The 27,686-nt window shown below is 45.4% G+C and overlaps 1 protein-coding gene across 1 annotated transcript; it reads left to right on the top strand.

Annotated features, from left to right (window-relative positions):
- The first annotated feature begins 22 nt into the window (after positions 1-22).
- On the top strand, positions 23-27,561 carry MTCH2 (mitochondrial carrier 2). The gene is made up of 13 exons (XM_040328274.1): positions 23-156; positions 8,256-8,340; positions 8,492-8,598; positions 9,675-9,701; positions 13,551-13,607; positions 15,565-15,622; positions 16,015-16,066; positions 18,724-18,783; positions 18,913-19,006; positions 19,672-19,713; positions 23,463-23,530; positions 23,615-23,690; positions 27,275-27,561. The coding sequence occupies exons 1-13, from the start codon at positions 70-72 to the stop codon at positions 27,359-27,361; spliced, it is 900 nt and encodes a 299-aa protein (XP_040184208.1). The 5' UTR covers positions 23-69; the 3' UTR covers positions 27,362-27,561.
- The last annotated feature ends 125 nt before the right edge of the window (positions 27,562-27,686 follow it).

Raw genomic sequence — 27,686 nt, forward strand, 5'->3', positions numbered from 1 at the left:
CACTTCCGCTCCTCGCCACCGGGGTTTTCTCCTTGAATCGGCCACCCGGGGTCACGTGACGTCTCCAAGATGGCGGACTCGGCCAGTCAGCTGCTGTTGGGCTCCGGCCTGACCGTCGTGTCCCACCCGCTCATGTACGTGAAGATGCTGGTACAGGTGAGTGTCGGTGATGGGGGGGAGGGGCTGCCACCTGTCAGTGGTTCTGTATATCCGGCCATAGACGCGAGCGACCATTGCAGCACCGAGCAGACTGCAACCACCTACCTCTATACCAACCCCCCTTCCTATGTGTGCATGTCAGGGGCCACCCTGATCTATACTATCAGAGCCCCCTCTCCTTTTATTGCCTCTATGGGGGGCTCTCCATCCAGTTGGTCCACCATTGTGGACTTTTATTGATTGATCTGACAGATATTGGCCTGTGTGGGGGAGAACCGATCAGAATTTTTTTTTTATTGATTGTATTCATTTATAGCCTATGGACCCCATGCACAATGATGTTTATGGGATCAAAGTGTGAAATTCCCCGTGTTTTCCCACGCCCAGCGCGCCGGAGGTGACGTGTGCCGCCGGCCATACAAGTGACTGGTATAGGAGATTGTAGAAAGGGCAGTATTTGTTTACCTGCGCATGCATGGCGTATTTCCCGTCACATTTGGGGGTACACTGTGTGCCGGGTATACCCCAATGTACAGGACACCACTATGTCCATTCTCTGTACACCTCACCGTCGGATCCCCGGTCAGGAATGTTACACCTCAATCATGGCGTCCTAGGGACGGCTTGCACCTCTGCGGTGCAGGAACAGACGCCGGCTGCACACCCACATATGTGCCATTAATTTTTAATGGCTCCTGATGCATCTTTCAAACACGGGTACATTCTCACCCCCTCCAAAGCTCCTGGTACTGGGCACAAGACAAGCATGCCCTTTTTTTTGCACGCTCCCACGCATTTCGCAAACCCATTGAATGGAATAGGCTGTCAAAAACGCGTCATGTGGGAAAGCGCCTTTTATTTTCAGTTCAAAGTGAAAGCCAAGCCATGTGATCTTATTTTAAAGTGGACCTTCACCAACCCTGCCCTCCATCGCTTCAGCCCTCCCCCTCCTCTCTCACTATCAACTCACTAGTTTCTGTTTATTTTTTTTCTCGGAGCCCTCCCCCCACTCTTCCTGGATTCTTGCCTGCAGCCTCCTGAAACCCTGTTTATCTCACACCCTGGGGTGCTCTATGGTGCATGTGCTGCCTTGTGTCATCAGGGGGCTGGCTGTCACTTCCTGGTTCTTGCAGCCAGCTGCAGCACACGTGCATCATCAGGGAGCCAGCTATCTTTTCCTTGGTTCTTGCAACCAGCTGCAGCGCTTGTGCATAATCAGGGGCCAGCTTCCCCACTGGTTCTTGCAGCCAGCCGGAGTGTATGTGCATCATCAGGGGGCCAGCGGTCTCTTCCTGGTTTTTGCAGCCAGCTGGAGTGCATGTGCATCATCAGGGGGCAGCAGTCTCTTCCTGGTTCCTGCAGCCAGCTGGAGTGCATCATCAGGGAGCAGCGGTCTCTTCCTGGTTCTTGCAGCCAGCTGCGACGCATGTGCTTAATCAGAGGCCAGCTTCCCCGCTGGTTCTTGCAGACAGCTGGAGTGCATGTGCATCATCAGGGGGCAGCAGTCTCTTCCTGGTTCTTGCAGCCAGCTGGAGTGCATCATCAGGGGGCAGCGGTCTCTTCCTGGTTCCTGCAGCCAGCTGGAGTGCATCATCAGGGAGCAGCGGTCTCTTCCTGGTTCTTGCAGCCAGCTGCGACGCATGTGCTTAATCAGAGGCCAGCTTCCCCGCTGGTTCTTGCAGACAGCTGGAGTGCATGTGCATCATCAGGGAGCCAGCTGTCACTTCCTGGTTCTTGCAGCCAGCTGGAGTGCATCATCAGGGAGCCAGCTGTCACTTCCTGGTTCTTGCAGCCAGCTGCAGTGCATGTGCATCATCAGGGGGCCAGCTCTCACTCTGGTTCTTGCAGCCACCTGGAGTGCATCATCAGGGGGCAGCGGTCTCTTCCTGGTTCTTGTAGCCAGCTGGAGTGCATCATCAGGGGGCAGCGGTCTCTTCCTGGTTCTTGCTGCACGTGTGCATCATCAGGGGGCCAGCTGTCACTTCCTGGTTCTTGCAGCCAGCAGCAGCGCATGTGCATCATCAGGGTCCAGCTTCCCCACCGGTTCTTGCAGCCAGCTGCAGTGCATGTGCATCATCAGGGGGCCCGCTGTCACTTCCTGGTTCTTGTAGCCAGTCATAGTGCATCATCAGGGGAAGCGGTCTCTTTCTTTTTCAGCTGCAGTGTGTGTGCATTACCAGGGAGCCACCCATGGTCTATATGTATCATCGGGGGGGCAGCTATCACTTCCCAGTTCTTGCAGCCAACCAAAATGTATGTGCATCACCATAGGTTTCCCCGCATCCAATTCGCGTGACAGGAGACTGTGACCCCCCTCTTAATGGAGCCAGTGCACAAGGGGTCCTGTGCGTTTTTGGTTTTGTTACCAGTCTGAATTCAGGCAAAAATTTGGGCCTGAAATGGAGAACAGGGACGCACCGGACCCCCTGCTGTGATCCCTGTCCGCGCACAGTGTGAACCCAGCCCTAGTCTCTGGCTCTGCCCCACCAGTGCTCACTGGAATGCGGGGCTGTGGAGGGGATGGGAGTGGCTCGCTGAGAGGCTGTTCCAGCTGCTGGTCAGGTATCTGAGCGGATCTTGTCATTATTGTTGGGATCCCTGCAGAGTCTGGATTAGTTCTGTGACATTAGCCAACAGCGGGCTTTAGCTGCTGTCTGCTGAATCTGGGTCACAGGAGTTCAGAACTAAGTGCAATCCGGTGATCCATAGGAGAAGTATGGCAAGCGATCTTTGGCTTTAATAATTGCAGGGCTTTTTATGTATACCTAGAGTTCAGCTTTAAAGCAGAGTTCCACCCAGAAATGGAAGTTCTGCGGATCGGCACCTTTCAGGGGGGAGCAGACACCTGTCGTCAAATCCAGGTATCTGCTCACAATTCGGGGCATAGATCACCACAAACTACCACGAACTACGCAATGTCCCCCCCCCCCCCCGCTGTCTTCTGGGAGACACACAGGTCCCAGAAGACAGCGGCTTCACTTCCTGTTTTCCTTAGTAAGGATGTTGGTACCTGCACCTGGAGCCAAGGGGACAGGTCAGCTTCAGGTGAGGACACTGTGGGCTCCCTGGACAGGTAAGTGTCCTTATATTAAAAGTCGGCAGCTTGCAGTATTTGTAGCTGCTGGCTTTAAAAAAAAAATTCCCAGGCAGAATGTCGCTTGATTGTAGATTACATAGCAATAGTAGGGTCTTCCTCTGACTTTCCTTTAGTCCAAGGGGCGAGCACGACACTCCACACCAGGGAGAAAGCCTTGCATTACTGTGTGGAGTTACAGACAGAAGAACAGGAAGTGAGGATTTCTCAGAAGAAATAAGGACATTTAAAAGCAAAATGGAAGAATGAGGTAAGTGAAGGAGGACTGCACTAAGGTAAAGGAAGATATTTAGGAAAAAAAGATTGTACCTTTACAACCCATTTCAGAATAGTAGCTATAGGTCAATAAGACCCCACATCTCTCCTCCAGGCTGGAAAGCATGAGATCGTGAAAAAAAATTCACAGATCACATTCAAACTAGCCGCAATTGCGGTTTGTTTACTTACAGGGGGCCCGGGCGTGACGTCATCACATCGCGCCCGGGTCTCCAACGGTCATAGAGATGACTGGTGACCAGATGGTCACCAGTCATCTCTATGGCAAACATCCGGCGGACGTCGATCATCTCTCCAGGGCCCCGATGGCACGGGAGAGCCCGGAGAAGCACCGGATGGCGGCGGGAGGGGGGGAATGTCCCATCCCGCCATCTGTAAGAACGATCTAGCGGCGGAAACGCCGCTATGATCTCTCTTACGGTGCGCAGGATCGCCGCCGCTAAAAAATGATATCTCAATAATGCCTCTGGGTGCAGGCATCATTGACATATCCCCCCCCGTAAAGCCCAGGACGTCATATGACGTCCACCCGGGATAACAGGTCCCCGTTTTGGACGTCATATGACGGCGTGCGGGTATTAAGTGGTTAAGAACTGGGGTGTGTAAACTTTTGATCAGGGCCATTTGGGTAGTTTGTGTTGCCATTATGATTCTATAAAGAGTAAACACAGTTGACTGATAATAAATGGCTTCAGCCAAACACTAAAACTTGTCATTGTGATTTATTCTGATAGCAGAGGAATGAAGCAGCAGACAGGAATGACACTTGGTGCTCTGGATTGAGACAAGTACACACTATAAAGGGATGTGCTTTTGTTCATATTTCATGTCCGGGGTTTACAATCCCTTTAAACTTCAGCTTCTATGTGTATTGCTGGTGAGAGATTTGCAGCACAGATGGGTTTATATGTGGATAATGTGCTTGCTTGTGACTCCCCCTGGCGCTGGCCGTGTTTCATGTGGATGATCCAATACATCCACATGACGTTTTGGATTGAGTTTTAGATATGTCTTGGCTGAAGTTGGGATTTGATGCTGTGTGAGATGTTGGTGAATAGCTTATTGTGCCACGTCCAAATACGCACGCGCGCGCACACACACACACACACACACACACACACACACACACACACACACACACACACACACACACACACACACACACACACACACACACACACACTGAGATCTGTTGTTGCAGGTTGGGTATAGAATTGAATGCCAGCTGATTGGCAGAAGAATCCCGTCTGTCTCCTGGGAGCCGCACTATACCAGGTCTATTCCAGAGGGTTCTCTGGTTTTCTCACAAGCTAATCATTATCTCCGCTCTGCGCGGCTTTCCAGCAATCATATGAAAGTCCAGAATGAGATTATGAAGGTAAAGGTGAATCCACCTGCAGCCATTCACCCTTCCCTTTCCATATCTTGACATGTGAGCAGATCGACGTCCTGATTGTGCCTTGCCAGCATAATTGAACATCTGCAGCGTTTTCTTTTTCTTAACCACTTGTCTACTGGGCATTTTTACCCCCTTTCTGCCCAGGTAAATTTTTAGCTTTCAGCGCTCTCACACTTTGACAATTGCGCGGTCATGCGACACTACTCGTATGAATTTTTTACACAAATAGAGCCATCTTTTAGTGGTATTTAATCCCCACTGGGGGCCAGATTCACAGCGGTAATACGCCGGCGTATCTACTGATACGCCAGCGTATTTTCAAATTTGCCGTGTCGTATCTTGATTTGGAATCCTCAAACCAAGATACGACGGCTTTTGGCATAGATCCGACAGGGGTACGGCTTCGTACGCCTTCGGATCGTAGGTGTTATTTTCCGGCGGCCGCTGGGTGGAGTTTGCGTCGTTTTCCAGCGTCGGGTATGCAAATTGGCTGTTTACGGCAATCCACGAAGGTACACGCAGGTTCGTCGCATTCTCTTACGTCGTCGCTAGTCGGTTTTTCCCGTCGCAAACATAAGCCTGCTTTTTCATGGCTTACATTTTCTTTGCGTAAGACGTCCGGGAACACCGTAACGTACGTCGCCGTTCAAAAAATACGTCGGGGCGCCGTAATTTCGCGCAAAGCACGGCGGGAAATTTTCACACGGAGCATGGGCAGAACGTTCGGCGCGGGAGCGCACCTAATTTAAATGACACGCCCCATTTGAATTAGGCGGGCTTGCGCCGGACTGCTTTACGCTACACCGCCGCAAGTTTACAGGCAAGTGCTTTGTGAATCAAGCACTTGCGGCGGTGTAACGTAAACGGGATACGTTACGCCGCAGCGCAGGTACATGAATCTGACCCTAGGTTTTTAGTTTTTTGCTAAACAAACGGAAAAAGACAGGGGAAAAAAAAAAAAAAAAAAAACGAATACTTTTCTTTGTTTTTGTTTTATAAAATTTTGCAAGTAATTTCTCTCCTTCACTGTTGGGCGCTGTTGTGGCCGCGCTGTTGGGCACTGCTGATGCAGCACTGTTGGAGCTGCACTGATTATCCGGACAGTGATCAGTGCCCTGATTATCGCTGTCACACTTGCCGGTTACCGGTGTTCTTGATAGCGGGCACTTCTCGACAGAAGTGCCCCGGGATGAAGGGCGCATGCACCATACGTAACAGCTGAGTTTATGATCAGCTGTTGTCAGCGAGATGGCACCTGCGCACAGTAGCCGGAAGAATACATTTTCAGTCCGATTCCGCCTCGCGCTGCCGAGGCACGTTCATGTAGGTGAGGGGTGGACTTTTCAATGATGGGGGCGCATTTTTCAATGATGGGCATGCAAATGCCTTGTGTTTGCTAGCTAAATAGGCCCTGCAAACCCGCTCATCAACCTAGAAAAAGCCTCCCTTCAGTTGACTAAACACGCCCCGCAAGCGTCCAGGAAGAATAGCAGATAAAGATTTGTTTTGCCGTCATTAAAAATTCCGCCCCCATCTTTGCAGCATTGACCATCATGTAAAAATCCGCCCATCACAGTAGGGGGCGGGAGGCGGGCAGAGTCGGGAACGGTTTGTGCTATATGTGCAGAATGTGCAGTATTGTGGTTCATTTTGTTTGGATTGGTATCAAATTGTTTATGTAGCTTTGATGTATGTCTTTTACTTGTTCTTCAATAAACGTTTTTCTGGATAAAAAAATTAAATAAAATCTGCCCCTCACCTACATGAACGTGCTTCAGCAGCGCGAGTACTTGTGTAGAGCACAAGGAATTCACAATGTCAAATATGGACACTCCTCGTAGTGATGCAATTTGGGGCATCGCCACAGCGCGCGTATGTGTGTATGTATATGTGTGTGTGTGTGTGTGTGTGTGTGTGTGTGTGTGTGTATATATATGTATATATATATATATATAATAAATATATATATATATATATATATATATATATATATATATATATATATATATATATATATATAAAAAATGTGTTTGTATAATCCTCAAATACCTTTTTATATATAGGGTTCCGGCAGCATTTAAGTTTTCAGGCCACAAAAAGCTTTTGTTTATCTGGTGCCAATAGTGGGCATAAGGCTGCATTTACATGTGCGTTTGTGGGCCGACTATCATTTCCAGTGGGAGACTCTAAGGTTTTTGTGGGAAGCCTTGTACAAAGCAATGAGTCACAGCGCCCACAGCCATTTGTGGCCGTTCACATGTAATCAGACATGCATCGATTTACCTCAGGGTTTGGCAAATTTGCTTGGAATCTAGGAGCCAGCTAAAAAAGTTAGGAGCCAGAAAACACGCCCCGTCGAGCTTGCGCGCAGAAGCGAACACATACGTGAGCAGCGCCCGCATATGTAAACGGTGTTCAAACCACACATGTGAGGTATTGCCGCGATTGGTAGAGCGAGAGCAATAATTCTAGCCCTAGACCTCCTCTGTAACTCAAAACATGCAACCTGTAGATTTTTTTTAAACGTCGCCTATGAAGATTTTAAGGGGGAAAAGTTTGTCGGCATTCCACGAGCGGACATAATTTTGAAACGTGACATGTTGGGTATCAATTTACTCGGCGTAACATTATCTTTCATAATATAAAAAAAAAATGGGTATAACTTTACTGTTGTCTTATTTTTTTTATGTGTAATTTTTTCCCAAAAAAGTGCGCTTGTAAGACTGCTGCGCAAATACGGCGTGACAGAAAGTATTGCAACGATCGCCATTTTATTCTCTAGGGTGTTAGGATAAAAAATATATATAATGTTTGGGGGTTCTAATTAGAGGGAAGAAGATGGCAGTGAAAATAGTGTAAAATGACATTAGAATTGCTGTTTAACTTGTAATGCTTAACTTGTAATACCAACGGCCACCACCAGATGGCGCCAGCTCACATCTGGTGGTAATAACTTGTAATACCAACGGCTCACCACCAGATGTCGCCAGCTCACAAAAAAAAATGTTTTTGTTTTTTTTGTTTTGCCCCCCTTTCAAGCCAAGTCGCCAGAACCCTATTTCTAGTCGCCATGGCAACCTGGCGCCCGGGATTTGTCGATCCCTGATTTACCTGTAGATGACGGACTTTGGGCACAAACTGTTCCCACCCACAGATGTTTGCAGAAACCCAGCTGAGTCTATTGCAGGAAATTGTAATCTTCTCCTGAACTCGCATATGAATGAGGACTGAGACATGCAGTTTTTATCTCGGATGTATTTTATCTGACAGATGCCAATTATTCAATATTTACTGGCCTTTGAATGGATCTCTTTTACTTACTTTTAGGTGGGACATGAGCCACTTCCACCAACTCTTGGAAGAAACATCTTGGGGCGCCAGGTGTACCAGCTCCCTGGCCTCTTCGCCTATGGTATGTAACTGATTATTATTATATTTGTGTCCTTTTATAGGTGTTCATTAATGGAATTGATGGAATATTGATTGCCTTAAGAAAATAAAGTAAAGCACCCCCCATCTATTGATTGCATTAAGTGATTTGTGATCCTTTTGTGTATTTTCAGCAAGACACATCATCAGTATTGATGGAAAGAAAGGACTTTTCAAGGGCTTGGCACCCCGCCTGTGTGCCGGTGCTCTGGGCACTGTAGTGCATAGTAAAGTCTTGCAGGTAATTTTATTTATTCTGTACTAGACAAAATAAAAATGTCTGAATATTGATGCGTATTTTTTTTTTGTGGCTGTATTAAAGGGGTTGTAAAGGAAACAATTTTTTTTCCCCTAAATAGCTTCCTTTACCTTAGTGCAGTCCTCCTTCACTTACCTCATCCTTCCATTTCGCTTTTAAATGTCCTTATTTCTTCTGAGAAATCCTCACTTCCTGTTCTTCTGTCTGTAACTCCACACAGTAATGCGAGGCTTTCTCCCTGGTGTGGAGAAAGCCTCTTGAGGGGGGCGGGGGCGAGCAGGCAAGTCGGGACACTCTCTACTTTGCAGATAGAGAAAGGAGCTGTGTGTTAGTGGGTGTCCTGACACTCCTGCTCGCCCCCTCAAGAGGCTTTCTCCACACCAGGGAGAAAGCCTTGCATTACGGTGTGTAGATACAGACCGAAGAACAGGAAGTGAGGATTTCTCAGAAGAAATAAGGACATTTAAAAGCAAAATGGAAGGATGAGGTAAGTGAAGGAGGACTGCACTAAGGTAAAGGAAGCTATTTAGGAAAAAAAAAATGGTACCTTTACAACCCCCTGTAAACCATTGCCAGGGGGTTGTTGCAACCACTTCCCCCTTTGTAAAGATTTTCCCCTTGCTTCCTATCCAAGCGACACAACAGGATGTAAGCAGAAATTTCTACTCTTGGTTGTCGGTGGGCCACGTTGTCCCATTGGAAGATTTCACCTCCCCTCCCGTCCCAGGGACCTCTTTCAGTTCTGGTGATGGTGATCATTGGGACTAATAGAGAAAGTTGATAAAAACCTGACCGCATTCTAACCCTCCCCAAACCCCCCGCCCAATGTCTTGTCTCGGTCTACTACATTATTTAATTTCATATGCTTTGTTTGAATTGCCAGGCTTGTGCCAGATTTTGACAGCCAGCAAACATACTACCGTACTATTGACAGTAGAAGGTTTTAAAAATGTTGGTTACTGGGATTTGCCCCTCTTTTTTGGTATTGGATGTGTATCCTAATGTATGCATATTATTTTAGCAGAACATTTTAACACGGTTTTATTTTTTCCACACAGTGCTACCAGAATCAGAATCAGGCAGAGGTAAGTAGGCACGGGTTTCTAATATAGACCGTTGGTTAGTACAGGGTTTGACAAATTTGCTTGGAATCTAGGAGCCAGCTAAAAAAGTTAGGAGCCAGAAAACGCACCCCGTCCCGATGAGCTCACGTGCAGAAGCGAACACATACGTGAGCAGCGCCCGCATATGTAAACGGCGTTTAAACCACACATGTGAGGTATCACCGCGATCGTTAGAGCGAAAGCAATAATTCTAGCTCCTCTGTAACTCAAAACATGCAACCTGTAGATTTTTTTTAAACTTCGCCTATGAAGATTTTAAAGGGTAAAAGTTTGTCGGCATTCCACGAGCGGACGCAATTTTGAAGCGTGACATGTTGGGTATGAATTTACTCGGCGTAACATTATATTTCATAATATTAAAAAAAATGGGGATAACTTTACTGTTGTCTTATTTTTTAATTAAAAAAGTGTATTTTTTTCCCAAAAAAGTGCGCTTGTAAGACCGCTGCGCAAATACGGCGTGACAAAGTATTGAAACAATCGCCATTTTATTCTCTAGGGTGTTAGGATAAAAAATATATATAATGTTTGGGGGTTCTAATTGGAGGGAAGAAGATGGCAGTGAAGATAGTGAAAAATTACATTAGAATTGCTTAATGCTGTAATGCTTAACTTGTAATACCAACGGCCACCACCAGATGGCGCCAGCTCACATCTGGTGTTAATAACTTGTAATACCAACGGCTCACCACCAGATGGCGCCAGCTCACAAAAAAAAATTCCCCACCTTCCAAGCCAAGTCGCCAGGACACTATTTCTAGTCGCCCTGGCGCTGGGATTTGCCGAGCCCTGGGTTAGTACATATCTCCTAATGGAGTGGCTCCATCGGACATTTGCTGTCAGAATTTCCGACAACAAACGTTTGAGAGCTGGTTCTCAGTTTTTCCGACAACAAAAGTTCTCGTCAGAAATTCCGATCAATTCCGACGCACACAAATCCTACGCTTGCTCGGAATCAATTCGACGCATGCTCGTAATCATTGAACTTTATTTTTCTCGGCTCGTCGTAGTGTTGTACGTCAACGCGTTTTTGGCGTTTGGAATTTCCCACAACATTTGTGTGACCGTGTGTATGCAACACAAGTTTGAGCGAACATTCCTTCTGAAAAAAAATCCACGGTTTTGATGTCTGATCGTGTGTACGCAGCATTAGAGGTCTCTGCTTTTAAAACTAAAATGTCACAAGCATTTGCCTAGCTCTAATTCTGGCCATATTTTGCTTTATATGTTGAATTCCCATGAGCATCGGTTCCATCTAGTGACCACAATGTGGTATTCACCTGGTTGGGGTATTTTAGGAAAACCATTTATATTATGGCCACAAGATGGCGCAGATGATTATAGGAAATTGGTGCATTATTCCACATTTATTACCATTCGTGTTCTTGGCCCTACACCCCTATGTAGGAACATTAGAATCTTGAGACTTGCATCCATATTAACTGACTGTTAACCCTATATAAAAGCTCTATACAGTGCCTTGAAAAAGTATTCATACCCCTTGAAATTTTCCACATTTACAACCAAAAACTTAAATGTATTTTATTGGGATTTTATGTGATAGACCAACACAAAGCGGAACACAATTGTGAAGTGGAAGGAAAAATGTTTTCAAAATTATTTACAAATAAAATTTGTGAAAAGTGTGGGGTACATTTGTATTCAGCCCCCCGGAGTCAATACTTTGTAGAACCCTCTTTCACTGCAATTACAGTTACAAGTCTTTTGGGGGATGTCTCTACCAGCTTTGCACATCTAGAGAGGGACATTTTTGCCCATTCTTCTTCTTTGCAAAATATCTCAAGCTCTGTCAGATTGGATGGAGAGCGTCTGTGAACAGCGATTTTCCAGTCTTGCCACATGACTATGCTTTGATCTAAACCAGGGGTCTCCAAACTTTTCAAACCAAGGGCCAGTTTATTGTCCTTTAGACTTTAGGAGGGCCGGATTGTGGCCAGCGGGGGTAAAAAAATTCCCCGGGCCCAGCATTGGTGAGAGTAACTGTGGCCTCAGAGTTTGCAGTCAGTAGGATAAGGAGTAGTGCCCCCACTAGTAGGAGTAATTGTGTCCCATCATTGGTATCGGTGAAAGAAATAGTGCCCCCTTGTTGGCGTCAGTGGGAAGAATAGTGCCTCATATCAGTGGGAGGAATAAAGCACCAAGGGCCAGATAAAGGCTAGCAAAGGGCCACATCTGGCCCTCGGGCCGCAGTTTGGAGACCCCTGATCTAAACCAATCCATTGTAGCTCTGGCTGTATGTTTAGGGTCGTTGAAGGTGAACCTCCACCCCAGTCTCAAGTCTTTTGCAGACTTGAACAGGTTTTCTTCTAAGATTGCCCTGTATTTGGCTCCATCCATCTTCCCATTAACTCTGACTAGCATCCCTGTCCCTGCTGAAGAAAAGCATCCCCATAACATGATGCTTCCACCACCATGTTTCACGATGGAGATTTTCAAGGTGATGTGCAGTGTTGGTTTTCCACCACCCTTAAAGTGGTTGTAAACCCTTTACAACCACTTTACCTACTGTTAAGCCTAGATTAAAGGGGGTTGTAAAGGTAAATGTTTTTTCACCTTAATGCATCCTATGCATTAAGGCGAAAAAACATCCGATGGAACCCCCATTTTACTTGCCTGACCCCTCGAAAGTCCTGCGCGCTTCCACGTGATCCTCTTCGGTTCCCAGCCTGGCCGTTGATTGGCTAGGCTGGACGGATTGATAGCAGCGCAGCCATTGGCTGGCGTTGCTGTCAATCACAGCGGATGACGCTGTGCGCCGGGGGGCGGGGCCGAGTGATACAGTCGGCGGCTATGCCCGCCGCTGTATCACGGGAGCGCGCTCGCAAAAGCTTTCCACCATGCGAGATCACTCGCATGAAGGTGGAAAGCTTTTGCGAGGAGGAGCCGAGACACCACAGAAGACAGGGTTAGGGGACACTCTGTGCAAAACGAGCTGCACAGTGGAGGTACGTATAACATGTTTGTTATTTAAAAAAAAAAAAGTTTGCCTTTAGTGTTCCTTTAAGGCTTACCTGTAGGTGCAAGAAATATATCCCAAACCTAAAATATTTGCCAAAAATGGTAGCACCGATTTGTCTACAGGTCATGCGCCATAGACATCAGGCGCACTGAGTGTGCCGCTACTAACGGCACCATGCGCATGTTTCAGGAGTGACATCATCGCTGCTCTGGCCAGTCACAGCGCCAGAGCAGCGATACCCGGAAGTCACTCCGAGTAAAGGGGGGCTGAGTACAAATGCACACCACACTTTTCAGATGTTTTTGTAAAAAAAAATTGAAACCATTTATAATTTTCCTTCCACTTCACAATTATGTGCCACTTTGTGTTGGTCTATCACAGGGATAAGCAATTAGCGGACCTCCAGCTGTTGCAAAACTACAAGTCCCATCATGCCTCTGCCTCTGGGTTCATGCTTGTGGCTGTCAGAGTCTTGCTATGCCTCATGGGAATTGTAGTTCTGCAACAGGTGGAGGTCCGCTAATTGCATATCCCTGGTCTATCACATAAAATCCCCCCAAAAAAACATAAAGTGTGCCAATAGTGTTCTAGGCCATACAGATCCAAATGAATTGATGTTAAACTTCTAGGCATCATTTTTGCCGACTGCTGTCCTTGACTTACTACAGAGATCTCTTAAAGTCTTTCATGGACCGCATGGGTTAACATTTTCATAAAAAAAACATTATAAAAATGATCCAGATGGTATGATGGCTAGATAAACTGTAGCTCGTTGTGTAGTTAAGATTGGTTCTTATTTTATTTTTATTTATTTTTTTTATTCCTTGTAGCAGGGTGAAAATGAACAAAAGGAAAACTGCTCCTCCCTTGACCAAATAATAAAAGAGGTAATTACAAGTGTATCGTATTATATGGCGATGTGTCCTAAGGGTACATTCACATCGGGTGCGGTTGGACTGCATTGAATGGCTAAATGAAATTGTCCAAATTCAGCACATTCCCCTTAATTTCAGAGAAGGGAACTTTTAAGACACCAGAATACCAAGAGATTTTGGACAATTTCATGCTCCCAACTTTGTGGGAATAGTTTGGGGACGGTCCCTTTGTGTTCTAACATGAAATGTGCACAAGGCAAGGTCCATAAAGACGTGGATGAGCGAGTTTGGGGTATAGGAACTTGAGTGGCCTGCACCTCATCCCGATAGAGCACCTTTGGGATGAATTACAGTGAAGCCAGGCCTTCTCACACTCCCATAGACACACTCCTAAACCTTGTGGACAGCCTTCCCAGAAGTGTTGAAGCTATTCTAGCTGAAAAGGGTGGGCCAACTCAATATTGAACCCTATGGACTAAGACTGGGATGCCATTAAAGTTTATTAGCTGGATTCAGGTATCCGTGCCTAACGGCAGGCAGGCGTAGCGTATCTCATATACGCTACGCCGCCGTAAGTTAGAGAGGCAAGTGCTGTATTCACAAAGCACTTGCGTCCTAAGTTACGGCGGCGTAGCGTAAATGTGCCGGCCTAAGCGCGCCTAATTCAAATTGTGTGTTTTATGCTAATGAACCGTGACCCCACGTGATTGACGTTTTTAACGAACGATGCATGCGCCGTCCGTGGACATATCCCAGTGCGCATGCTCCAACTTACGCCGCAAAGACTTATTGGTTTTGAAGTGAACGTAAATTACGCCCAGCCCCATTCACGGACGACTTACGCAAACGACGTAAACATTTTAAAATTCGACGCGGTTCCGACGTCCATACTTAACATTGGCTGCGCCATCTTTTTGGTGCAATATCTTTAGGCCTGAAAACGCCTTACGTAAACGGCGTATCTTTACTGCGACAGGGAAGCGTACGTTCGTGAATAGGCGTATCTCGCTGATTTAAGCATTCTAGGCGTAAGTCAGTGTACACGCCCCTGCTGGCCGGCCTAAATAGACAGCTAAGATACGACAGCGTCCGCAGTCATATCTTAGCTAGATTTATGTGTATCTCAATTTGAGAATACACTTAAATTTACGACGGCGCAGATTCAGAGTTACGACGGCGTATCTACTGATACGCCGACGTAACGCTCTCTGAATCTGGCTATATGTGTGTTTAAAGCGGGGGTTGACCCGTACATAACACTTTTTCCCCTTAGATGGATGCTCGTTTTGTCTAGGGGAATCGGCTAGTTGTTTTAAAATATGAGCTGTACTTACCGTTTACGAGATGCATCCTCTCCGCCGCTTCCGGGTATGGGCTGCGGGACTGGGCGTTCCTATTTTGATTGACAGTCTTCCGAGAGGCTTCCGACGGTCGCATCACGATTTTCCGAAAGAAGCCGAACGTCGGTGCGCAGGCGTAGTATAGAGCCGCACCGACGTTCGGCTTCTTTCGGCTACTAGTGACGCGATGGATGCGACCGTCGGAAGCCTCTCGGAAGACTGTCAATCAAGAAGGAACGCCCGCTCCCGAAGACCCATACCCGGAAGCGGCGGAGAAGATGCATCTCGAAAACGGTAAGTACAGCTCATATTTTAAAACAAATAGACGATTCCCCTAGACAAAACGAGCATCCATCTAAGGGGAAAAAATTTTTATGGGTGAACTCCCGCTTTAAAGGCAAGCGTCCCAATACTTTTGGTGATACAGTGTACTTAGAAAACCGTAAATCATTCACCAAACAGGTTCAAGTTTGTATGTTACACAAACACATCTTACAAGTGGATGTGTTTTTTAAATGACAGTGATTTGCCATCAAGGAATGTTTGGTGAAAGTCACATTTACTGCTTTAAAAATATTCCCATAAGCTTTGAACCCAGGAATTTGAGATTTGTTTTTCCTCCCTTTCAGACCACTCAGGAGATGGTTGCTCGTTCAGCGGCTACCCTCATCACTCACCCCTTCCATGGTACGTATGATTTTCCAAAGCGCAGTGACCTGTAGTACTGTGTGTGTGTGTGTGTGTGTGTGTGTGTTATATTTATAAAAAGATATGGGTCTTGCAGTACAGGGAGTGTAATTTATTTTATGCTTTTAAAAAAATAATATATATCCAGCATCATGACGGGTATCCCTGAAGGTCACTTTCTATCCAGTCAGAAAAAGAGAACCTAACAGGCTTTGCCTTTCAACCGTTAACCTACCCAAGCTACTCAGGCTAGCACTGATGGGTCAGGCTGTGGGTCAAACGCATTACCACAACCTAGATGCAAAACCTTCTATTCAACAGCATTCTGTGTATTCTGTTCTGTAACTGCTGATAATTGTTCTGAATATTTTCATGTTTCTCTTTATTTGCAGTGATCACACTACGATGCATGGTCCAGTTCATTGGAAGAGAGACCAAATATGAGTATGTCAGTCTCCGTAACTAAAGGCAAAACTTTTTAATAACCCCTGTCAGTGTGTGTGTATATATTCATCTGTGCCCCATAGGGGGGATAATTTCCCTTCACTTCTGGTCTCATAGCTAAAACAGAAAGTGAGAGGAAATCCCTCCAAAGTGAAGCAATCGCGGGTGTCGCCAGAACTAGCATCCAATTGGAAGATTTCTACTCTATTACTTTTCTCGTGTCTACCCAAAATTTAGGATTTTCTTGACTTTTAGATTTGATGATAACAGTAAATAGAGGATGAAGCTTCATAACGGGGGCACAGACCATAATAACTGGCAGGTGTTCTAATCCATCTCCCCTCTATCCAAAACTACCGTATATACTCGGGTATAAGCCGAGTTTTTCATCACATTTATTTTGTGCTGGAAATGCCCTCTCTCGGCTTATACTCAAGTCACCTTTTTGCGCCTGATCTCCTGGACTTTGGGGATCCTGTGCCGGCCGTAAGTGCCCTGGACCCCAAAATTGGAATACATGTAGCCCCCCTCATCCTCTACAAGTGTGCAAAGTTTGTTGTCCGGAGGACCTACGGCTGAGGAGCACCGATTTTTCTAAGCCGGGCACCCCTTCCATAGACTCCCATGTTAAATGGTAATTTCTTTGTTGACTTTGGAGACACGGTACTGGCTGGTCGTAGGTCCCCTGGACTCGGAACTTGGCACACATGTAGCCCCATTTCTCCTCTACACGTGTGTAAAGTTTGTTGTCTGGGGGACCTACGGCTGGGGAGCACTGATTTATTTTTCTCTTCCGTTCATGGACGGACACAGCAGCAATTGACCTAAGGATTCTCCCCCAGACATGCCCGAGTTAACCCTTAGTGCCCCTGTTCCTGCGGCATCCATGGATGCTATGACGACAGTCCTTGAGGCGTTTGTTGCCAGGATTGAAGCGGCGAGTGGCCAGAAGGGGGGTAAAAAGCACCCCCTCCATCCACCTTCTTCTGGGGATGTCTCTGACACGGAATCGGGCCCTGCTACTGCGTCTGGCCCTGGTTCTGTGATGTCAGAAGAGTATCCCGCATCGCAGTGATAAGAGCTCCAACAAACGCCTTATCATGCGCTGACCCTGATGCAGAGTCATCCTCACTGTCCGTGTGGGCTAGGCCTGCATCTTCTGACATCACAGAACCAGGGCCAGACGCAGTAGCAGGGCCCGATTCCGTGTCGGAGACATCCCCAGAAGAAGGCGGAGGGACGGGGCACTTTGTACCCCCCTTCTGGCCACTCGCCGCTTCAATCCTGGCAACAAACGCCTCAAGGACTGCTGTCATAGCATCCATGGAGGCCGCAGGAACAGGGGCACTAAGGGTTAACTCGGGCATGTCTGGGGGAGAATCCTTAGGTCAATTGCTGCTGTGTCCGTCCATGAACTCTGAGAAATGGATTTTACGGTGAGTCCAAAAATCCTATTTTTTTCAAAGCCGGGCACCCCTTCCATAGACTCCCATGTTAAACATCAGTCTAGTCATGGGCACAGTGAGGCATGCAGATGGACGCCCTAGGCTTATACTCGAGTCAATACGTTTTCCCATTTTTTTGTGGTAAAATTAGGTGCCTCGGCTTATATTCAGGTCGGCTTATACTCGAGTATATACGGTAATACAAATGTTTGGTTACACTTTAACGATATTGTGTAGTGAGGTGAGGGGCGCTATATCAAAATAGTGGATGCGTGTCACAATGTGCGTTTGAGTAGTACACAGTGTAACTGTGTGCCCAAATCTATGTGAAAAACCAAACAGATTATAGTCTAAACTCTATAAGTACAATAGTGCCAAATGCTGTGGAAAATAAATAAAATATAAAAAAAAAAAAAAAATTTAAAAGAATGTCCAGCAAATAAATAGTTAAGTGCAAAATGGATCCAGTGTTGTATCAAGTCCAGGTGCAAAATGCAAATAATCCAATCCCAAATCGCAGGGAAAAGTGCAAATGCTAAAGTGCTTGTGAATCTTCAAAATAGCCAAAGTGCGAGAAAGAAGTGATCCGCCTTCACCTATAGGTCACCAGAATAATAATGGATGGCTCCTTACCACACGGTGTTGACCAGATTACTTAAAATATGGTCAATCAGGCTTGTTTTAAATGAGGATCAGCAGGGTCTCATTGGATTCCAATGTCAGCGATTGCAGCAAATGGTGTACCAAGAAAGGAGAAGAGATACCACCATAGTGTAAAACCATTTAATATACAAAAGTTAAAATTACAATGCCAAATGGCCTCTTACTGTTGCTGGTGCCCGTTCCCGGCACTGAGGCTGTAGGTGGTGGGGATAGTAAGACAAGATAAGAGATGGTCGCGTCCTGGTCCACTAGCGTGCGTTCCACCGCTAGTTGTCCATCAACCAGTGAGACCGGAAGTGCGTGGCTATGCGTGCGTGCTCGGATACCGCCTCCACGTCACGTTTCAGTTAAACCGTCTTCAGGAGTCAGTCAAGTCAGTCACCTGATTTTATTTGGGAGCAGCTTCACTCAGTTAGTCACTTGATTTATCAAGTATATAATTTAGTGTAATTCATTTGGCGCGAGATTTATTTTTCCTGTACACTTTAACGATAAACTGGCAATATTTGTATGCTTTGTATCTTTACACGGCTTATATTCACTTTACAGTGGGGTGTTTGGATCGGTAGTGACGATATACAAGGAGGAAGGTGTTCTGGGATTTTTTGCGTAAGTACATCTACAGTTTGCAATTGTCGTTTCTATAAAAGCAGGAACCTACAGGGGGTGAATGTGCATTTTGTAAGGTCTGTAATTATTGGATATATGTAGTGATATTGCTGCTCTGTTTTATTTTAGTGGTTTAATTCCTAGACTACTAGGAGATATCCTTTCTCTGTGGATCTGTAATATGGCCGCCTATCTTATCAACACTTATGCTCTGGAAAATGGGGTAAGTGCTTCCATTTTTTTTTTTTTTTTTTTTTATTGCTATCCAAGCTTTTCTCCTAAGGCATCTATTAATCTTATGATGTGTTCTTAAAGCGGAGTTCCGGCCACAATTTCACTTTTTAAATATAAATACCCCTGTAATACACAAGCTTAATGTATTCTAGTAAAGTTAGTCTGTAAACGAAGGTCCGTTTTGTTAGGTTGTTACAGCATTTAGACACTTTATAAAATAGAAATTGACTGGGGCCATCTTAAGTGTGGGCATCATGAAGCCAGACTGTATGACTTCCTGGATTTCAGCCTTGCAGATCTTGCACATGCTCAGTGCTGCACAAGCAGTGTAATAGGTTTCAGATCAGGTTTCAGCACCTGTACTGTCCAAGTCACATGATTCTTTGAGACTGGGGAGTGCACAGACTCCTGGAAAGTTACACCCACTACATTCCCAGGAGTCTGTGCGGTGTAGGTTAGGAAGCTTAAGCACCTAGGTGCAGGAAGTGGGAAGATTAACTATTCTACCTAGCAACAACACTTTGAAGGCATCTAAAAAAAAAAAAAAAATTCTTAAAGGACTAATGACTTTTTTTTAAAACTACAGATGTAATGTTATATTTATGGGTGGAACTCCACTTTAAGCTAATGTGTGTGTCCTATTCTCTTTTTCAGACCGTAAGCGAGATTAAGAGTTACTCTCAGGCTTTAACTGGGGTGAGTTTTCTTCCACCATTCTCCTTAGAGGAGTGTCTCTAGTGTTCCATCTCTTTTTTCCTGCTGCTTTGGGAGCATGCAGTGTTCTCTTCCCCATCTCTTATACAACATTTTAAGCCTCGTACACACGATCCAACTTTATGGCCATAATTGTCTGACGGACGTGTTGTCGGAAAATCCGACCGTGTGTATGCGCCATCAGACAATTCTTGGCTGAATTAACGACAACAGAAGTTGGCTGTTCATGCTCACCAACTGTTGGGCAATAAATCTGTTATGTCGGTTTATCCAATCGTATGTACGCAAGTCCGTCAAACTAAAATCCAAAGTACAAACACACATGCTCAGAACCAATGTTAACCACTTGGCCAGGCCATCCGGGCCTATTTTGGCACTTCTCTCCTTCATGTAAAAATCAAAATTTTTTTGCTAGAAAATTAATCAGAACCCCCAAACATTATATATTTTTTTTTTTTTAGCAGACATCCTAGGGAATAAAATGGCGGTCATTGCAATACTTTTTGTCACACCGTATTTGCGCAGCGGTCTTACAAGCGCACTTTTTTGGGGAAAATTTTTTTTTTGGGAATTAAAAAATAAGACAACAATAATTTTTGCCCAATTTTTTTATATATTGTGAAAGATAATGTTACGCCGAGTAAAATGATACCCAACATGACACGCTTAAAAATTGCGCCCGCTCGTGGCATGGCGTCAAACTTTTACCCTTAAAAATCTCGATAGGCGACGTTTAAAAAATTCTACAGGTTGCATTTTTTGAGTTACAGAGTAGGTCTAGGGCTAGAATTATTGCTCTCGCTCTAACGAACGCGGCGATACCTCACTTGTGTGGTTTGAACACCGTTTTCATATGCGGGCGCTACTCGCGTATGCGTTCGCTTCTGTGCGCGAGCTCGTCGGGACGTGGCGTTTTTAAAAAAAAAATTTTGTTTTCTTATTTATTTTTAATTTTTTTTATAATTTTTTACACTGAAATAGGAATAAGAGTGATTTTTTTTTTTTTTTTTTTTTTAATTTCAGTGTAAAAAATTATAAAAATAAATAAATATCACTTTTATTCCTATTACAAGGAATGTAAACATCCCTTGTAATAGAAAAAAGCATGACAAGTCCTCTTAAATATGAGATCTGGGGTCAAAAAGACCTTACATCTCATATTTAGGCTTAAATGCAAAAAAAGAAAAAAAAAATTAAACTGTAATTTTTTTCAAATGACAGAAAACAAAAATGTTGCTTTAAGACGCTGGGTGGGACTGACGTGTCCGCCGCGGAGACCGCCGTTATCGTTTACAGGACTGTTGGCACTAAAGATGGATACCTCGGTTGTGGCAGCAGCTGCTGCCGTTACCGAGATATCCATCTTTAAAGTGCCGCCGTTAAAAGACGTAAGGCGGTCGGCAAGTGGTTAAAAATCAGCCAACAATAGCAGCAGTTTCCCAAAGGGTGGTGGTAATGAGCTAAAAAAAAAAAAAAACACATGGTTTGGTGAATGTTGGTTGAATATGTTGTGCCGTGTGTATGCAGAACAAGTTCACGGCCAACGCTCTTCAGACCAAAATCCACGGAAAAGTTGGTTGGAAGTCCGATTGTATGTAAGAGGCTTTACCGTTACTAAAACTGGAGCATTTAGAATCTGGTGCAGCTGTGCATGGTAGCCAATCAGCTTCTAACTTCAGCCTTGTCACTCAAGCTTTGGCAATAAAACCTGAAAGCCTATTGGTTTCTGTGCAGAGTTGCATCATATTTTGCACTCTCCAGTTAGAGGAAATAAACCCCAATAAATCTGTTTGGTAAGATGGTTGTGAAGTCATAGAAGAACTGTTTTCTGAGATCCACTTGGTTGTAGCAAAGTACAAAAATGAAATGTGGCCTTTGCGGCTGAAGAATGCCTATTGAAAATTAACTACTTGCCGACCAGCCGCCGTCATTTTACGGCAGCAGGTCGACTCCCCTGCGCGAGAGCCCGTAGCTATATGTCGGCTCTCGCGCAGGCCACTAGGGGCGCGTGCGCGCCCCTGGAGGCGCTCGCCCCCGACTCCTGTGCCCAGGGGGCGCGATCGCCGCCGGGCACACGCGATCGCTCGTTAGAGCGGGGACCGGGAGCTGTGTGTGTAGACACACAGCTCCCGGTCCTGTCGGAGAGAAATGCTGATCTTCTGTTCATACAATGTATGAAAAGATCAGTCATTTCCCCTAGTGAGTCCACCCCCCCCCCCCCCCCCACAGTTAGAACACACCCAGGGAACATACTTCACCCCTTCCCTGCCCCCTAGTATTAACCCCTTCACTGCCAGTGGCATTTTTATAGTAATCCAATGCATTTTTATAGCACTGATCGCTATTAAAAATGCCAATGGTACCAAAAATGTGTCAAAAGTGTCCGCCATAATGTCGCAGTACCGGAAAAAAAAAACGCTGATCGCCGCCATTACTAGTAAAAAAAAAAAAATAATAATAATAAAAAATGCCATAAAAATACCCCCTATTTTGTAAACGCTATAATTTTTGTGCAAACCAATCAAACGCTTATTGCGATTTTTTTTTTTTTTTTTTACGAAAAATATGTAGAAGAATACGTATCGGCCTAAACGGAGGAAAAATGTGTTAAAATATATATATATATATTATTATTATTATTATTATTATTTTTTATTATAGCAAAAAGTAAAAAATATTCAATTTTTTTCAAAATTGTCGCTCTATTTTTGTTTATAGCGCAAAAAAACGTAAAACCTCAGAGGTGATCAAATACCACCAAAAGAAAGCTCTATTTGTGGGGAAAAAAGGACGCCAATTTTGTTTGGGAGCCACGTCGCACGACCGCGCAATTGTCAGTTAAAGCGACGCAGTGCCGTATCGCAAAAAGTGCTCTGGTCTTTGACCTGCAATATGGTCCGGGGGTTAAGTGGTTAAAGGGGTTGTAAAGGTAAATGTTTTTTCTCCTTAATGCATCCTATAAAAACATCCGACAATACCCCCCGATCCCCCGTTTTACTTACCTGATCCCTCGAAAGTCCCACGCTCGCCCCTGTCATCCTCCTCGTTTCTGAGCCTGGCCGTTGATTGGCTACACTGGATGGATTGAGAGCAGCGCAGCCAAAGGCCTGCGCTGCTGTCAATCGCATCCAATGACGCGGCAGGGCCGAGTAATACAGCCGGCGGCTATTGCCGCTCACTGTATCACGGGAGCGCGGCCGGCAGGAACTCAACACCATGCAAGCTCACTCGCATGAAGGTGTTGAGTTCTTGCGAGGAGGAGCCGAGACAGCCCCCGAGGGACCCCAGAAGACCAGGTTTGGGGACATTCTGTGCAAAACGAGCTGCACAGTGGAGGTAATTATAACATGTTTGTTATTTAAAAAAAAAAAAAAAATTTAATTTTACGACCCCTTTAAGCTAAAAAAAAAAAAAACACCGCCACTGGCGTATCCCACAATGCAGTGCCAAGTAGCGGAGCGACTTAACCAAAATAATCAGAGGCTGTCAATAGTCTGTAGCTTTTTTTATGTTTAAAATATCTGGAGAAACTCAAACTGAATGAGGATTACAATGTTGGAAGCATCAGGTACTTGAAATGCAACATCTAAGTAAATATAATGTAAAAAAAAGTTAGAATTACCGATGGCTTTGAGAACAAAAGTTATTACTGAATGTGACCTTGCAGAGTGTTTATTTTCTTTAAAATATTGTACATTTTTGACCCGATTTTCTCCATTTCCTTTCCTCAGTTCCTGGCCAGTATGTTGACGTATCCATTTGTTTTAGTGTCTAATCTCATGGCTGTGAATAATTGCGGGTGAGTACGGAACATGGCGGCATTCGATGTGCAGCTGGACCTCCTCAGTGTTTCCTAATAGATGGACGTGTTTGTGTCTTGCAGGTTGGCCGGTGGCATGCTACCCTATGCTCCTGTGTACACCTCCTGGGTAGACTGCTGGAGGCAGCTCAGTAAAGAGGTAATCCTTTTACTTAGATTTCTTACACCAGTGGTCTCCAAACTGCGGCCCGGGGGCCAGATGCAGTCCTTTGTTTGCTTTTATCCGGCACTTTGGGCACCATTTTATTCACTGATGTCAATGAATGGGCACGATTCCTACCAAGGATACCAACGATGGGGCACAGTTCCTCCCAATGACACCAATTATTCCCAATGAGGCATGATTCCTACCAATAAAACCCATGATGGGGCACAGTTCCTCCCACTGACAGCATCAATGGGGCCCAATATGGGACACAATTCCTACTTATGTTACCAACAATGGGGCACAAGTCCTACCAATAACGCCAGCAATGGGTCTCACTTACACCAATGATGGGGCACAATTCCTACCTATGATACCAATATTGGGGCACAAGTCCTACCAATAACACAAGCAATGGGTCTCACTGGCACCAATAAGCTGGTCTTGCGAGTCACACTGCGCTCTAGGAGTGGACAGGCGATCTCCTGGGACCTGTCACATGTCCCAGGAGATCGCCTATAGGGAGGGGCCGCCTAAGGCGAGAGGAGGAGTCTCCTAGATGGCCTGTAGGTGGAAGTAGAAAGTGGGACATTAACCACTTCCGGACCGCCGCATGTACATATACGTCGTCAGAATGGCACGGACAGGCACATTGGCGCACCTGTACGTCCCTGCCGACCCCCCCCCCCCGGTACATGCGGCAGTTCCCGTGGCTTCAGGAGCGATCCGGGACGAGGGCGCGGCTATTCGTTTCTAGCTGCCCCCTCGCGATCGCTCCCCGGAGCTGAAGAACGGGGAGAGCCGTATGTAAACACGGCTTCCCCGTGCTTCACTGAGGCACTGCATCGATCGAGTGATCCCTTTTATAGGGAGACTCGATCGATGACGTCAGACCTACAGCCACACCCCCCTACAGTTGTAAACACACACTAGGTGAACCCTAACTCCTACAGCGCCCCCTGTGGTTAACTCCCAAACTGCAACTGTCATTTTCACAATAAACAATGGTCCCAAAAATGTGTCAAAATTGTCCGAAGTGTCCGCCATAATGTCGCAGTCACGAAAAAAATCGCTGATCGCCGCCATTAGTAGTAAAAAAAAACGATCCCCTATTTTGTAAACGCTATAAATTTTGCGCAAACCAATCGATAAACTCTTATTGCGATTTTTTTTTTTTTTTTTTTTTACCAAAAATAGGTAGAAGAATACGTATCGGCCTAAACTGAGGAACACAAAAATTTATATGTTTTTGGGGGATATTTATTATAGCAAAAAGTAAAAAATATTGCGTTTTTTTTTAAATTGTCGCTCTATTTTTGTTTATAGCGCAAAAAATAAAAACCGCAGAGGTGATCAAATACCACCAAAAGAAAGCTCTATTTGTGGGGAAAAAAGGACGCCAATTTTGTTTGGGAGCCACGTCGCACGACCGCGCAATTGTCTGTTAAAGCGACGCAGTGCCGAATTGTAAAAACCCCTTGGGTCATTTAGCAGCATATTGATCCGGTCCTTAAGTGGTTAAGTCCCACTACTAGCGAAGCGCCCCCCCCCCCCCCAAAAAAAAACAAATTGCATGCCAAATGTGGAATGTAAGGGGATGAGGAGTGCTTAAAGCAGAAGTTCAATTTTTGGGTGGAACTCCGCTTTAAAGCAATGGCCAGCACCATCATGAATGTCTCTGCAGGTATCGGGTGTTTCTTCTATAGGTATATCCTTTATTTTATTTTTTTCGTGGATAGTCTAGTTTACATACTATTATTTTTTTTTTATATTTTTTTGCAGAGAGAGAGCAGTGTGTGTTTGTTTGTGTTGGAATGTTAAATTTTTGTATTGATATCCATTAAAAAATAACTTTAAAGTGTTAGTAAACTCTCCTGGGCAACTGTGCCCCATGTAAAGTAGTGTAACATGACTTACAAGTAGGTGGCTTTAAAAAGAATTTCAAAACGGCACCATTTAGAATTTAGGGATTGCAATTCCGTGGAGTAATGCTGACCATTCATAGCTTCATGAAACACCCCACATGACTAGCAATGTCACAGGGGGTATGTAGACATTCATCACAGGCTTTTATATGAAAATGAGGTTTGGTTTTCTTTTAGGCCCCTTTCATGTTTGGGGAGGGGGTGGCGTCAGCGATAAAGTGCTGCTATTTTTAGCGGCGATTTACCGTAGATTTCGCCACGCTGTTTGGCCGCTAGTGGGGCGCTTCCCCTCCCCAGCGCCTGAGAAAGGATTAAAACCGTCGCAATGGGCAGGAGCGGTATACAGACCGCGCCTTCACCGCTCCAAAGATGCTGCTAGCAGGACTTTTTTTTTTTTTATTGGGGCCTTTACACTGGAGAGACAGCAGCGGCTGTTTCAGGTCACTTTGCAGGTGCTATTTTTAGCGTTTAGCCTGCAAAGTGACCCAGTGTGAAAGGGGTCTTATTGAGCATGTGCGACATTCCGCCTATAGCATGCTAGAAAGGGCGGAAGTACAAATCCAGAGGGGACCGGAAGGCAACCGGAAATATGGTGCCGGCTTCAGCGGGAACAGAGAAATAAGGAAACAAGGTGCACAAATCGTAAGACAGCACTTTGAGACCACAGGGTATTCCTGTTTTTACACGTGCAAACTATAATGGTGTTATGCTTGCGTGGGATAGTATACTGCTGCTTTAAAGAGGAAGTAAACCCTGATGGGTTTTAATTCCTCTTTATTTCCCTGCAAAGGTAAAGCATAATGGGCTACGATGCATCGCAATGCGTAGCCCATTATGTGTCATTTACCTGAAAATTAAGCCTGCAATGTCACCACTGGCTGAAAGCGTGCGCGCGGGAGCCATCAGTCACGGCATGACCCCCTTTAGAAACGGCATGATTTTGTGTTGCTCTATCGCATAAAATGCCAATAAAATGCATTTATGTTTTTTGGGGGTATGAATACTCAAGGCACTGTACGAGCCGATGGGAGGTACCATTGTGTGTGCCATTGTAATACTTGTGGTACCTGGTGAGCAGCATTCCGGATTCTTGAAGAAGCCGCATGCCAGAAAAATATGTATATTGCCTCTTCTTTCTGCAGGTATTGTAGAAAGGTAATTAAAGTGGAATTACACGGGGGAATAGCCTTTGGTTAAAGTGTAGTTCCACCTGTTGTACTCCTCTCCTCCTCCAGTGCCACATTTGGCACCTTTTGGGGGGGCAGGTCTTTCACGGGTATGCTGTCCCCACTTCCGTAGCCTCAGCCGCAGGTTTTGATGTCACTGCGGGGCTCCCTCCTCCTCCCTGTCGCTGGGCCAATGGGAGAGAGGAGCGTCGCCTCACGCATGCGCCGTAGGGTTCTTGGCACGAAGCCGTAAGGCTACACTGCCGGATTCCCTTAACCGCAATGGAGGCGATAGCACCCGACAGCTGATGGAAATCAGCTGCGGTGCCGACATCGCTGGACTCCAGGATAGGTAAGTGTCCTGGTATTAAAAGTCAGCAGCTGCTGGCTTTTAATTTGTGCAGCGGTGGGAGGAGCTCCGCTTTAATGATATGGAGTGTAATATGATTGGAGTTTTATATGCTGATTATTTATTTATTTTTTTCAGGGTAACGCAAACCGTGGAAACAGTCTGTTCTTCCGTAAGGTGCCTGCTGGAAAGAGCTACGTCTATGAACAGAAGAGATTTTATTAAAGTGAAAAGCAACAGGGACCTGAGCGGCATCTGTCGCTGTTCACTCTGCGGGGGAGGGGCGGGAGAGTTTTTGTTTAATTTGTACACTGTTTGTTTACAATTATGTATGATTTTTCTTTTTAATAATCATTCATTATTGAGAACACACCGCTGTGTAGGACTTTGTTTTAACTGCCAAATAACACCGTGTCTTCCCACTACGATGCCTTCTGACATATTTCTAAATGATGCTTCAGCTCAAAATGCATTTTGGCAATTTTTTTTCCAGGATCTTAATAGGAGTTCTTAAAGGGAAAGTACGGTTTTAGTTAGAGATATGTGAATG

This window comes from Rana temporaria, chromosome 11, assembly GCF_905171775.1.
Source record: "Rana temporaria chromosome 11, aRanTem1.1, whole genome shotgun sequence".
Lineage (NCBI taxonomy): Eukaryota > Metazoa > Chordata > Amphibia > Anura > Ranidae > Rana > Rana temporaria.